This window comes from Triturus cristatus, chromosome 7 (genome assembly GCF_964204655.1).
Source record: "Triturus cristatus chromosome 7, aTriCri1.1, whole genome shotgun sequence".
In the NCBI taxonomy this organism is placed as follows: domain Eukaryota; kingdom Metazoa; phylum Chordata; class Amphibia; order Caudata; family Salamandridae; genus Triturus; species Triturus cristatus.
Window position 1 is genome coordinate 1,169,075,610 of NC_140590.1, and position 13,352 is coordinate 1,169,088,961.

The window sequence follows — 13,352 nt, forward strand, 5'->3', positions numbered from 1 at the left end:
GTGCAGGTGTTCACGGACAACACCACCGCCATGTGGTATTGCAACACACAGGGCGGGGTGGGGCCGTGGACCCTTTGTCAGGAGGCTCTGCGCCTCTGGACATGGCTGAAACATCAGGGCATCACCCTGGTGGTTCAACACCTGGCGGGCTCTCTGAACGCCAGGGCGGACGAACTCAGCTGCCGGTGCATGATGGATCACGAATGGCGTCTGAACTCAGACGAGGCGCAAGGCCTCTTTCGGCAGTGGGGAGAGCCTTGGTTAGATCTATTCGCCACCGAAGAGAACGCGTGTGAGAAAGTGGCTCTGTATATACTGTTCCCAAATAGGTACAGGGTGTACAGAGTCCACAGTCCCCAGAGGCTTGGCAGAGGCTAAAGTTAGATATAACCTTACTCTCTAAAGTGGTAGCTTGGTCAAGCAGTAAGGCAGTATCAGAGGACAGTGTAAAGCATTTGTTGCACACACTCAGTCAGCAAATGGTCTCACACACTCAATAACTGAACTCTAGGCCAATGGTTTATATATAAAAAATATATGCTTGTTTTATTTTAGAAGACGAGGCGCAAGGCCTCTTTCGGCAGTGGGGAGAGCCTTGGTTAGATCTATTCGCCACCGAAGAGAACGCGTGTGAGAAAGTGGCTCTGTATATACTGTTCCCAAATAGGTACAGGGTGTACAGAGTCCACAGTCCCCAGAGGCTTGGCAGAGGCTAAAGTTAGATATAACCTTACTCTCTAAAGTGGTAGCTTGGTCAAGCAGTAAGGCAGTATCAGAGGACAGTGTAAAGCATTTGTTGCACACACTCAGTCAGCAAATGGTCTCACACACTCAATAACTGAACTCTAGGCCAATGGTTTATATATAAAAAATACATGCTTGTTTTATTTTAGAACCAACAATTGGATTTAAAATATACTTTCTCAGAATGAGATGCTTTATATAAATACTTTTGCAATATGCAATTGACTTTTGTAGAAAGTTACAAGTGGTTGCAATAGGCAACACTATTTTAAACACAATAATGCATTGAGTTCAATGAAAGTTTAATGTTATTTGCTACAGATTACTTTTAGGATTACTTTTGGAATTCCAGGACTGGATCCTAGATTCAGTCCTGGGTCAGTACTTGGAAACAAGTGACAAAAGTCAACTTAATTACTGTGATTATTTTTAGACAATATTTTGCTATTTTAAAAGTTGACACTTAAAAAATACTTCATAGAAAACAGTCAATGATTCCCTATGGCAGAAAATTCAATTTACAGGTATAGTATGATCTCGTTACTTTTGTAATCCAGTACTGGGTGCCTAGACTCAGTACTGGGACCTTTATCCAAAACAGGTAAGTAATTACGTTTTCAGATATTATACGATTTTTAAAGAATATTTAAAGATTGCAGAAATTTCTTCTAAGTGTCAATTCCTGAATTTTCTTCCATAGGGTATCATTGACTATTTTCTTTGAAATATTTTCTAAGTGTCAACTTTTAAAATAGCTAAATATTGTTTAAAAATCATCACAGTAATTGTCGACTTTCATCACTGGTAAATGGTACCCAGGGCCTTGTGACCAGGGAAGGCCTCTAAGGGCTGCAGCACTCATTGTGCCACCCTTAGAGGCCCTGTACCCTAACACACACACACTGCCCCGGCAGGCTGAGTGTCTGGATACAAGACATAACAGAGAGTCGACATGGCACACATCCCTGTGTGCCATGCCCACAACCTACACTACCCTGGCATACATCAGCCATCCCTCTAGCTGGGTGCCCTGTGCCAGTGGTGTGGGCACAGAGGCAGGAGCCCTGTGCCCCTACAGTACCCAGGTCCATTCCTGGGTCCTGTAAATGCAGTACTGCCATCTAAGAGTATATGGTGCTGGGAGCTTGTCAAACACGAACTCCACAGCACCATAATGGCAGCACTGAAGACTGAGAAGTTTGGTATCAAACTGCTCAGCACATTAAATCCACACTGATGCCAGTGTGGGATTTAATGTACCAAGCACCACAGAGGGCATCTTAGAACCATATACTCTTAGATGGCAGCACTGCACTTACAGGACCCAGGAATGGACCTGGGTACTGTAGGGGCACAGGGCTCCTGCCTCTGTGCCCACACCATTGGCATAGGGCACCCAGCTAGAGGGATGGCTGATGTATGCCAGGGCAGTGTAGGTTGTGGGCATGGCACACAGGGATGTGTGCCATGTTGACTCTCTGTTTTGTCTTGTATCCAGACACTCAGCCTGCCAGGGCAGTGTGTGTGTGTGTGTGTGTGTGTTAGGGTACAGGGCCTCTAAGGGTGGCAGAATGAGTGCTGCAGCCCTTAGAGGCCTTCCCTGGTCACAAGGCCCTGGGTACCTAGGGTACCATTTACCAGGGGCTGACACGTGGCCAGGGTTTGCCAATTTGGGTTTTGGCTGTTAGGCAGTTTTTAGGGAAGGAATACAGGCCCTGGGCACCTGATTGGCAGGAGCCCAGGGCACAACAAGGAAAAGTGCATCGGCTATTAGGCAAAAAAAGGGGGGGGGTTACTGCAACAGAAACCCACTTTCTTACACTTGGTTCATAGTAATCTAGAGACAGGAGTACTGCACTTGTGTGTATATCAAGAGGACAATCCGATCAGAGGTTCAGAATCCCTCCTGGTATGTGCAGCCCAGCCCCTGTGCAGGTATGTTGTCTTACTCTCCCCACATGGCAGTAAAGCAACTTTGTAAACTTTCCCAGACGTATGCCCATTGTGTAGCGATGGTAGCAATCCCACAGTGTCCGTCAAATAACTGAGGTGTCTTGTGTTGGATACGTCTGGTTGTGAAGGCAGTATGCCAGATCCAACAAAGGGTCTTCAATTGTCTAAGATTTGTGGGCTCCTCCAGTACAAGATGTGCATCCTGTCCTTGATGGCCTGAATTTTTGACTTGTGGTTCCAGGGTCCACAATCAGACCAGTAGTGAATGGTCAAGACTTGAACTTAGCCCTCAGACCCTTGGCTGTCATGGGGAATGAGGGTGAGAGGATAGGACAGTTTCATCTCTGTAGGAGGAATCTTCTCCAGACAAAGTAAATGGGCTTGTTCTCAATTTCGTGTGACTTTATTTTACCTAAAATCTGTTCCACCTTACTCTGGTCACCCACCCATTTTCTAGGTGTTTGGTCAAGCGTATCTTGTCCTCTTCTTCTCGTCCCTCCCAGTAGATGCTTTAAGACCTGTTAAATCTGGATTCCAATCACTTTAGGCGAAGAGGGATAGCAGAGAAAAATGGCCAAATGGTGACACCGGTACTGTTGGTCCTTCCTCACCCTCTTTTGCAGGACTTGTGCAGCCATCCTATCAATTTCTTAGTGCTGCAGTCTTGGATGTTGAAATAACACATAGGAACTGGAACCCCTGAAAGGGGTTCTTGTGTAAGGAATTTTTTTTAAGTGATAACATTGTTTCAAGTAGCTGCCGTCCAGATCAGACAGTGTCAAACTGGTAAAGAAGGAGGTACAGTAAGAAGTAGATTAACAAAACAACATTTAAGGCGATTTCTTTTCCATTTGATTCCCTCAAGTTATTCTGTGCACTTTGCCTGATTGACGTCCATGTTTCCATTTAATTGATTATGGCCTGTTGTCTTTATTGCAGGTAATGTTGTTCATCTGGTCTCTGCTGGTGGCCAGCATCACATAATCAGCCAGCCTGCCCACATGGCCTTGCTCCAGGCCATGACCCAACAACAGCAAACACAACTACTCCAACAGAGCGGGCAGGCTCAGGCGAGTGTGCAGACTATGTCACTACAAGCTGTGCCTAATGCACAGCCTTCAGCAGTTCTTCCCAATTCTGTGCCTAGTATCGCTAGCACTGGAGCTTCAGGTGGGATCAGTGTCCCATATTCAGCTGCTCAAGGTGAGTTCTTCGGCACCCCATTTTATAAAAATTACACTTTTTTACATTGTAGCAATGCTATATGGTGATGTGTTGTCAGAGGCAGCCAAAATGTTACTGTTGACACCCTTCTGTCATTTTCATTTCTACATGTGGAGTTTTATTGATTTTTGCTATTGCTAACATATGTTTAGGTCGAGCCTAGCAGCGCATGCTCTGCTCTGCGAGGTATGCTGTATCTGACCATGCCCACCACTTATTTGTTCCTTCTTGTGCCTTTCTGCGTTCCTTTCTTCTAATTGGTCAAACGCTTCTCTTTTGGCCACCTTTGGGTATGGATTTCTCTTTGTGACAACTGCCCCTCTTACATGTCCTCTTACACCATGATTGTATTTTTCATTTTTTTGGCTCACTTTGTTATCCTGAATTGGTCCTCTTTCGTAAACACAGCTTTTGCAGCGTGAATCTTTCTGGATTCACTATGCTGTGCATTATTCCGCGATCTTGTGGTTGGGTCCGGATTCGTAGTCTTTCTTTTGTTTTTTTTGCTTTTTTTCGTAGCCCAGGTGTGCGTCGCCGTCCCACCATTTGGTGTACCTCTCGTGACGTCGGTGCGCTTCCTGCGGAAGTCCCACCGTGGGTGCGCCATCTTCAGATTCTTTTTTCCGCCGTTGGGTCTGGATCGGCATCGAGAAGCTCCAGAGTTTTGAACGAAGGAAAGGATAAATACGCGAGTTTCATCGAAAGAGAAAGTATACAAGACTACAGAGAAGAAGAACATACAGCTGGGACGACGAAGAAGGTAGAGTTCCACGGAAACTTCGACGCCCATTGAAAAATGCGCACTCAGAGACTCTGAGCGCAATGGACAAGACACCATTCAAATTCTGCCGTAACTGCCACCACAAATACGCGCAGAAGGATCAGCATCCAGTCTGCAACCTTTGCCTGCCGATCGACCACGTGAGCAAGGATTGCAACGCCTGCGCCGTCTTTACGCCGAAGACGCTCCGAGTGAGAGAAAGGCATAGAAGAGCCAACTTCAACATGGAAGGCAAGGGTAAGGCCCCGTCGCTGTACGAGCTGGGCCTCTCCACCGACGATGAGGACAACAGCGCCGAAGGACCCGACGTCTTATCGGTCGCAGAGACCGATAAGAAAACGCCTGACAAGGTAGGAGACTTTTCGAGTACGAAAGCCCCGAAAGGGCCCCGAAAACCTGAGAGTGACTCTCGAAGAACAGAGTCAAAGTCCTCGAAAGGAACACCGGCGCAGAAAATTTCGACGACCGCAAGTGGATCCAAGGACGAAAGGCCCGGCGGATCCTTCGAGAAGGACTCCCAGGTGCCGAAGCCCGCCGAAAAGCAGGGTTCGTCGAAGCAGGGCCTCGAGGTGAGCCGCCCGACGACAAAGGAAAAGGCCGCGTCGACGCAAGCTCCGTCGAAGAGACCAGCGCTCGACGCCGATCCCGCCTCCGAAATGGAGAATAAAAACAAAAGGCTCGAGGCGGAGATGGAGAGAATCCTTCTGCGTAAGAAGGAGTTCCACGAAAAAATGAGACAGTATAAGATCCCAGTAAGGCCGCCGACCGAGGTCGTCGAGGTCGAGGAACAGGAGGACTTCGACACCGAAGATCTGTCGAGAGATCCTGAAGAGGAGGAGGAGGAAGCCTACTATGAGGGAGAAGAAGACGAGCAGCAGTCGATCTACGGCTCGGCGCCGTCGACGACTCAGGAGATGGAATGGCAAGACCTCGATGCCGAAAGTCCCGAGGAGCCCGCGGAGACATATCCTTCGAGGCCTTCGCCGCCAGACGACATTGGAGCATACAACATGGTTGTCAGGAGCGCAGCAGCTGCCTTTGGGGTGAAATTGGACGAGGAGAAGCAGAAAGCAGACTTTCTACTGGAAACACTGCTCCCCATCCAGACTAGGAGCCAGTTCCTCCCCATGCTCCAAAGCGTGATGAAACAAGGGAAGTTGGCATTCAAGGAGCCCGGAACTTGCAGATCCATCACTCCAAGAACAGAAAAGAAGTACAAGCACTCTTGACAGGATCCTCCATATATCAAGGGATCAGTCACAGCTGACTCCATCATTGCTTCCACGGCCAGGAAGAGAGCCAATGTGCCGGCTACCTCAGGGCCGCCTCCCGACAAGGAGAGCAGAAGAATGGACCTCACCGGGAGGAAGGTGGAGAGAAATGCGGCCATGCACTGGAGCATGGCCAACTCTAATGCCCTTCTGAACAGTCACCAGCACCAACACTGGGACGAAATGGGAGACCTAATTAAGCATCTCCCAGAGCAGTACAGACAGCTTCCCATCTGGTCGAGGAAGGCAAAAGCATTTCTAACGCATGCATTAAGACAGCATTGGACGGGGCAGAGACATCTAGCAGGCTGATGGCTATTGGTATCACGGAGAGGAGACAAGCCTGGCTCCGAATTTCTGGCTTCAAACAGGAGGTCCAGAACAACATACTGAACACACCATTTAACGGTGAGACGCTGTTCGGTGCCACGGTGGACGAAAAACTCTCCCAGCTGAAGAAGGAAAATGAAACGGCTAGGTCCATGGGGGCCCTGCAATTCAGAGGGATGCGAAGAGGCACCACAGCTCGGAGACCCTTCGGAAGGGGAGGAAACCAGCCGGGTACGTCACACCAGACTTTCCAGCAAGGACAGCAGGGTGAAGGTCACAGCCAGCAGAAGCAGAACTGGCAGTACCAACCTCGGGGCCAGTCCTTTCGCGAGAGGGGAAAAGGACGTGGACAGAGAAGAAGAGGGGGAGACCAACCCTCCTCAAAGTGACTTCCATCGAAAGAAGAGGCTCACCCTCAGGATACCCCAGGGGTGAAGTGTGAGAAAGTGCCCTCTTTCTTGCATGGTATGCCCCCACTTTTTGCTAAATTGCTGAATGTACTTTGACTGAGTGTACCCTGGACTCCTGCCAATCAGGTGTCCAGGGCCTATGTTCCTTCCTTAAACACACAAACTCCAAATTGGCAAACCCTGGCCACATGTCAGCCCCTAGTAAATGGTACCCTAGGTACCCAGGGCCTTGTGACCAGGGAAGACCCCTAAGGGCTGCAGCACTCATTGTGCCACCCTTAGGGGCCCTGTACCCTTACACACACACACTGCCTTTGCAGGCTGAGTGTCTGGGTGCAGGACAAAATGAAGAGTCGACATGGCCCACATCTGTGCGCCATGCCCAACACCCACACTGCCAAGGCATATGTCAGTCACCCCTCTGGCTGGGTGCCCAATGCCCATGGTGTGGGCACAGGAGCAGGAGCCCTGTGCCCCTACGGTATACAGGTCCATTCCCGGGCACTGTAAGTGCAGTGCTGCCATTTAAGAGTACATGGTGCTGAGAGCTCGTCAAACACGAGCTCCACAGCACCATAATGGCAACACTAAAGACTGGGAAGTTTGGTATCCAACTTCTCAGCACATTAAACCCACACTGACGCCATTGTGAGATTTAATGTACCAAGCACTCCAGAGGGCATTTTAGAGATGCCCTCCTACAACCAACCTACAATCCACGTCTGCTCTGAGGCTGCCCAGGCTGCCGCACAGCAGACACGTTGCTGGACCCCTGGGTGGGAGAGTCCCTGCTCTCCCGGGCCTGCAACAATGCACATCCTGGGTGAGGTGATAGATCTCCTCCCCCAGGATGAGCAAAGGGAAGCTTCAAAGGCCTGCCGCCTCTAGGAGTTTCCCCAGGCCACTGCAACCCCCCACTCTGGCGGGAAGCTTGGCCGGAAACCCCATACAAGGACAGGGGATGTGCCAGCCTGCCAACCCCACCCCTCAGGTGGGGGAGGCGAGGTGAAGCACAACTCCGGGCTCTCGCCATCTTGAAGATGGGAGGCCCTACCCTATCAGGATTAGGCTACTGCCCCCCTCCCACAGGAGAGGGGCAGGATAGGGGGTGTACCCACCCCAGGACAAGGACCCATTGGTCCCTGGCCTTCACCTACCTGTAACGCCCCTAAATCTAGTATTTAGGGGCACCCTGAACCTTCCTTCCCCAGATTCCAGATTCCGAAACTACAAGAAGAGCGAGAAGAAAAGAAGACCTGCCCTGCAGCTGCAAAGGAGAGGGAGACACTAACTGCTTTGGCCCCAGCCCTACCGGCCTGTCGACCTCGGACTTGCTCCTGCTCCAAACCCAGCATCTCTTGTGGCCAGCCACCTCAGAAACCCCGGAGGACCTGGCTACCTTTGAACTCTGATCCCCTGGGACTCCCATGAGTAGAGGCTCTACTCAGAACCGACCTTTCACCCCTGGCAGCAGCGCAAGGAACCGCGATCCCAGCCCACTCTGCACCCGCCAAGCCTGGCCGGTGCCGGAGTGAACTAAACCCACGAGGACGACCCCACGGCGACTGTGACCCCGAGTCCGGCACCCAAGGACCCCCCTCGACTATCCTGAAGAAGCTTGCAGCCTCGGAACAGAGTGCCACCCCAACCGCGATCAACAAGAGGGTAAGATTTCCGACGTCAAAAGGCACCCCTGCACCCGGCGCCCCACGGTCCTCTGTGCCCAATCCCGGGGTACCTACCTATCCTTCAACTACCCAACTTACCCCTCGAAGTGGTGGTGGCACCTGAAGAGTCCTCGTCCCCAAGCCTGCAGCCTTTTTCCAAACCGGAGATTTCCCATAGAAACCAATTGAGCGCCCGACGGCTCAAAAGCACCCTGCACACAGCCGCCCGAGTGGCCCTGGCAGTGAAAACTCTACTCTAACCTACTTCCCCACTTGCCCTGAGTAAGTGACCAGGAGCCCAGCTCCCACAGCCGCGTGGCTTGCCCGACAGCAGCCACCAACCCAGGCCCCCTATCCCTCATAGGATAACATTGGGCCTAACTCTCTCTGCACCTGGCCGTCCTGAAACCGCTGAGGGTGAACTGACTGTACCTACCTGACACTGGGGGACCCCTGAGTCTATGCCCAGAACTTCAACTCTGCCAGTCGAGTACTTACCCTTAAACCGCTAACTTCATTTTCCTCATAGGGTAACATTGGCTGGCTTGGTGTGAACTTTTCAAAACTCAAAATATTCACCAAAAATCAGCCGAGTACCAAAAACGAATTTACTCACCTGTTCTTAGGTGAACTCCCAGTGCTGGATCTTGGTGCCCAGCACTGACTCTGAAAAGTACCCACAACTATACTTACCTTTAACTCCTTTTTCTTCCATAGGAAACCATTGACTGCTTTTCTATGAAATTTCTTCTAAGTGTTGATTTCTGCAATTTCTAAATATTCCTCAAAAATCGTATAACATCTGAAAACGTAATTACTTACCTGTTTTGGATAAATGTCCCAGTACTGAGTCTAGACACCCAGTACTGGATTACAAAAGTAACGATAACCTACTGTACCTGTAACCTACATTTCCTTCCATAGGGAATCATTGATTGTTTGCTCTGAAATATTTTCTAAGTGCTCACTTTTGAAATAGCTAAATATTAGTTAAAAATCATTACAGTACCAAAGTCGACTTTCAACAGCTGATTCTGAGAACTGACCCAGGACTGGATCTAGGATCCAAGCCTGGAATTACAAAAGTAATCTACAAAGTAATCTGTTGCATATAATTTGAAATTATCATTGAGCTCAATGTATTGTGTTTAGAAATAGAGTTGCCTACTTCAACTATTTGTAACTGTTACTAAAAAGTCAATTGCATATACAAAAGTATTTTTATGAAACATCTCCTGTCGAGAAAGTATATTTTAATTCCAAGTGTTGGTTCTAAAATAAAACAAGCATATATTTTTTATATACAAACCATTGGCCTAGAGTTCAGTTATTGAGTGTGTGGAACTAGTTGCTGACTGAGTGTGTACAACAAATGCTTTAAACGTCCTCTGATACCGCCTTACTGCTCGACCAGGCTACCACTTTGGAGAGTAAGGTTATATCTAACTTTAACCTCTGTTAAACCCTTGGGGTCTGTGGACTCTGTACACCCTGTACCTATTAAGGGACAGTGTATACAGAGCCACTTTCTCACATGAAGCGCATAGTGAACACAGTAGGGGGGGTTCACAAACTAAACGCCTTCGAGCATGCAACACCAGTAGGCGGAAGACTAAAACTTTACCTTCAACAATGGCAAAAAATAACATCAGACAAATGGATTCTGAACGTCATACAGTACGGGTACTGTATAGAGCTAGAGAAAAGACCTCCAGACAAGAAGCCAAAAAGAAGGCAACACCGCTCCGGGCAGGTGCTTGCTCAACTCAAAAAGGAGACTCTGCAACTGCTCCAAAAGAAGGCCATAGAACCGGTGCCATACAGAGAAAAGAACAAGGCAGTGTACTCAAACTACTTCCTGGTCCCAAAGGTGGACGAAACACAAAGATCCATCCTGGATCTACGGTTTCTAAACAGATTCATAAAAACTCAGAGATTCAAAATGACATCGCTGCAAGAAGTGCTGCCCCAGTTACGAGGAGGAGACTTCATGTCCACGGTGGATCTCAAAGATGCCTACCTACACATCCCATTGAACGGTCGACACAAGAACCTGGTAAGGTTCACCATCAACGAGGTTCACTACCAATTCACAACCCTGGCATTTGGCCTCAAGTCCGCGCCAAGGGTGTTCAAAAAAGGCCTGGCAGCGGTAGCAGCATACCTACGGAGGGAAGGGATCCATGTATACCCTTACCTGGACGACTGGCTAATCAAAGCAAGTACTCGCGACAAGTGCGAGGAACACGCAGAAATAGTGACAAATACACTAACAAGTCTAGGGCTCTAGATTCACTGGGGGAAATCATCAATGGAACCAGAACAGGTGAAGATCTTCCTGGGGGCACAGATCAACACCATAAACAACACAGTCATGCCCAGCAACAGGAGAACAGAAGCCCTGCTGAAGGAGACACGTCTCTACCAGAAGGGGCGAGCTCTGACAGTGAGAACGGCGAGCAAGATCATGGGGATGATGGCGTCATGCATACACCTAGTCCCCAATGTACGCCTACACATGAGACCATTCCAAGAATGGCTGCAACAACAATGGTCACAAGCAAACGGAAGTTGGGAGGATCTAGTGGTTGTAACGCACGCAGTGCAGGAAGAGATAACATGGTGGATCGGGGAAAACATCACAACAGGGAAACCCTTGACACCTCCAAACCCAACTGTGACCATCAACACAGACGCATCCCAGAGGGGATGGGGTGCACACATGAACAAGCTCAGAGTGAGAGGTCTGTGGACTCCAACGGATGCGGTCAAACACATCAACTACCTGGAATTGAAGACCGTACTGCTAGCCCTGAAGGCTTTCCAGAGGCAGCTGTACAACCAAAGAGTGTTGATACAAACAGACAATACTACGACGATGTTCTACATCAACAAGCAGGGAGGAACGCAATCGTTCCCCCTATCCAAACTGGCTCAGGAGATCTGGAGATGGGCAATCCCACTGAAAATAGACCTGCTGGCCATACACCTTCCAGGGAAGGACATTGTGGAAGCGGACTGGCTCAGCAGGCAGACTTCGGCATCCCACGAGTGGGAGCTCAATGGATGGGAAACGCAAAAACTATTCAGAAGGTGGGGGAAACCTACAATAGACCTATTTGCAACACGCCAGAATGCAAAATGCCAAAACTTCGCATCCAGACAACCAGAAAAACAATCCCAGGGGAATGCCCTATGGATAAGCTGGTCAAAAACATTTGCCTGCGCTTTTCCACCAATACCACTGATGCACAGGGTACTCAACAAATGCAGGACAAGCAACATGACGCTGATCCTAGTAGCACCACAGTGGGCAAGACAAACGTGGTACTCTCAGATAGTGGAGATGGCAGAGGGCCCTCCACACAAATTTAAAAAAATCAAAGACTTACTCTCCATGCAGAACGGAGAGGTTCTCCACCCAGAGCCAGAGAGCCTCAGTCTAGCGGCTTGGCTCCTGAGGACCTAGAGTTCGCACACCTTAAGCTACCTCGAAGCACTAAGCGAGTGCTGCGTGAGGCTAGGAGGCCAACGACACGGAAATGCTATGGAGATAAATGGAAAAGGTTTACTATTTGGTGCACCAGAAATAAACTGCAAAACAAAATGACCAAGGAATCAACGGTGCTTAGATACCTCACACACCTACTAAAATCTAATCTATGCTCGTCGTCACTAAGAGTCCACCTAGCAGCGATTGTAGCATACACACGAGGGGAGACGGGAGGAAGTTTCTTTACCTCTCGGGTAGTAAAGAGATTCCTCGAGGGAGCTAAAAGATTAGCACCACCTAAAACATAGAACCTCAATTTAGTCCTGACTGAACTCATGAAGGCGCCCTTTGAGCCCATACACAAAGCCTCACTACAAATGCTGAGCATGAAAACAGCCTTCCTGGTAGCAATAACATCGCTACGCAGGGTAAGCGAACTGCAGGCGTTAACACTACAGGAGCCCTACATACAGATCCACAAGGACAGAGTCGTCATGAGGACGGACCCACACTTCATGCCAAAGGTGGTGTCCGCTTTCCATATGAACCAGACCATTCAAATACCAAGTTTCTTCCAAAACCCGACAACGGGCGCAGAGAGGGCACTTCACACTCTCGACGCAAGAAGGGCGGTGATGTACTACATAGAGAGAACGAAGGAACATAGGAAAACAAAGCAGTTTTTTGTGTCCTTCGCTACCAGTTTCCTGGGTAGACCAGTGACCAAGGGCACCATCGCACGATGGATCGCGCTAACAATACAATTCTGCCACAGGCAGGCAGGACAAGAACTATCGGAGGGGGCACAGGCACACTCCACAAGGAAGAAGGGGGCAACAATTGCCTTTCTGGCAAACACGCCCATTCAGGACATATGCCTGGCGGCAACCTGGGCTTCAGTGCACACGTTCAATAAGCACTACTGCGTGGACATACAGATGAACAAGGAAGCACAAGTAGGACAGAAGGTGCTCCAACATATATTCAACGACCAACGCTCATCTTCCACCCAGCCGCCACAAAAATAGCAAACCGCTACAAAGTCTATGCACAGCATAGTGAATCCACAAAGATTCACGCTGCAAAACGAATAGTTTCTTACCTGTCGGTGTAGTTTTGCAGCTTGAAGATCTTTCTGGATTCACTAGCGGACCCACCCACCTCCGCCAGAAAGATGAGGCAGGAGAGCAAGGTGGAATAACAAGTGAGGTTGAGAAGAATAAAATACTGAAAAGAGACTTGGAGAATAAACAAGACTAAAACCGCCTGGGGTTAAAAAAAAAAAAATAATAAAAAAGAACAAAACAAGGGAAAAAAGAACCCGAAGATGGCGCACCCAAGGTGGGACTTCCGCAGGAAGCGCGCCGACGTCACGAGAGGTACACCAAATGGTGGGATGTCGACGCCCACCTGGGCTACGAAAAAAAAAAAAGAAAGACTACGAATCCTGACCCAACCACAAGATCACGGAATAATGCA

The 13,352-nt window shown here is 49.1% G+C and overlaps 1 protein-coding gene across 1 annotated transcript in view; it reads left to right on the plus strand.

Annotated features, from left to right (window-relative positions):
- SRCAP (Snf2 related CREBBP activator protein) overlaps positions 1–13,352 on the plus strand; it is a 1,742,136-nt gene that overhangs the window by 1,097,569 nt on the left and 631,215 nt on the right. Inside the window, exon 23 of the mRNA XM_085618450.1 lies at positions 3,637–3,900. Coding sequence (XP_085474576.1) covers positions 3,637–3,900 — 264 coding nt within the window. The remainder of the gene's footprint in view (positions 1–3,636; positions 3,901–13,352) is intronic.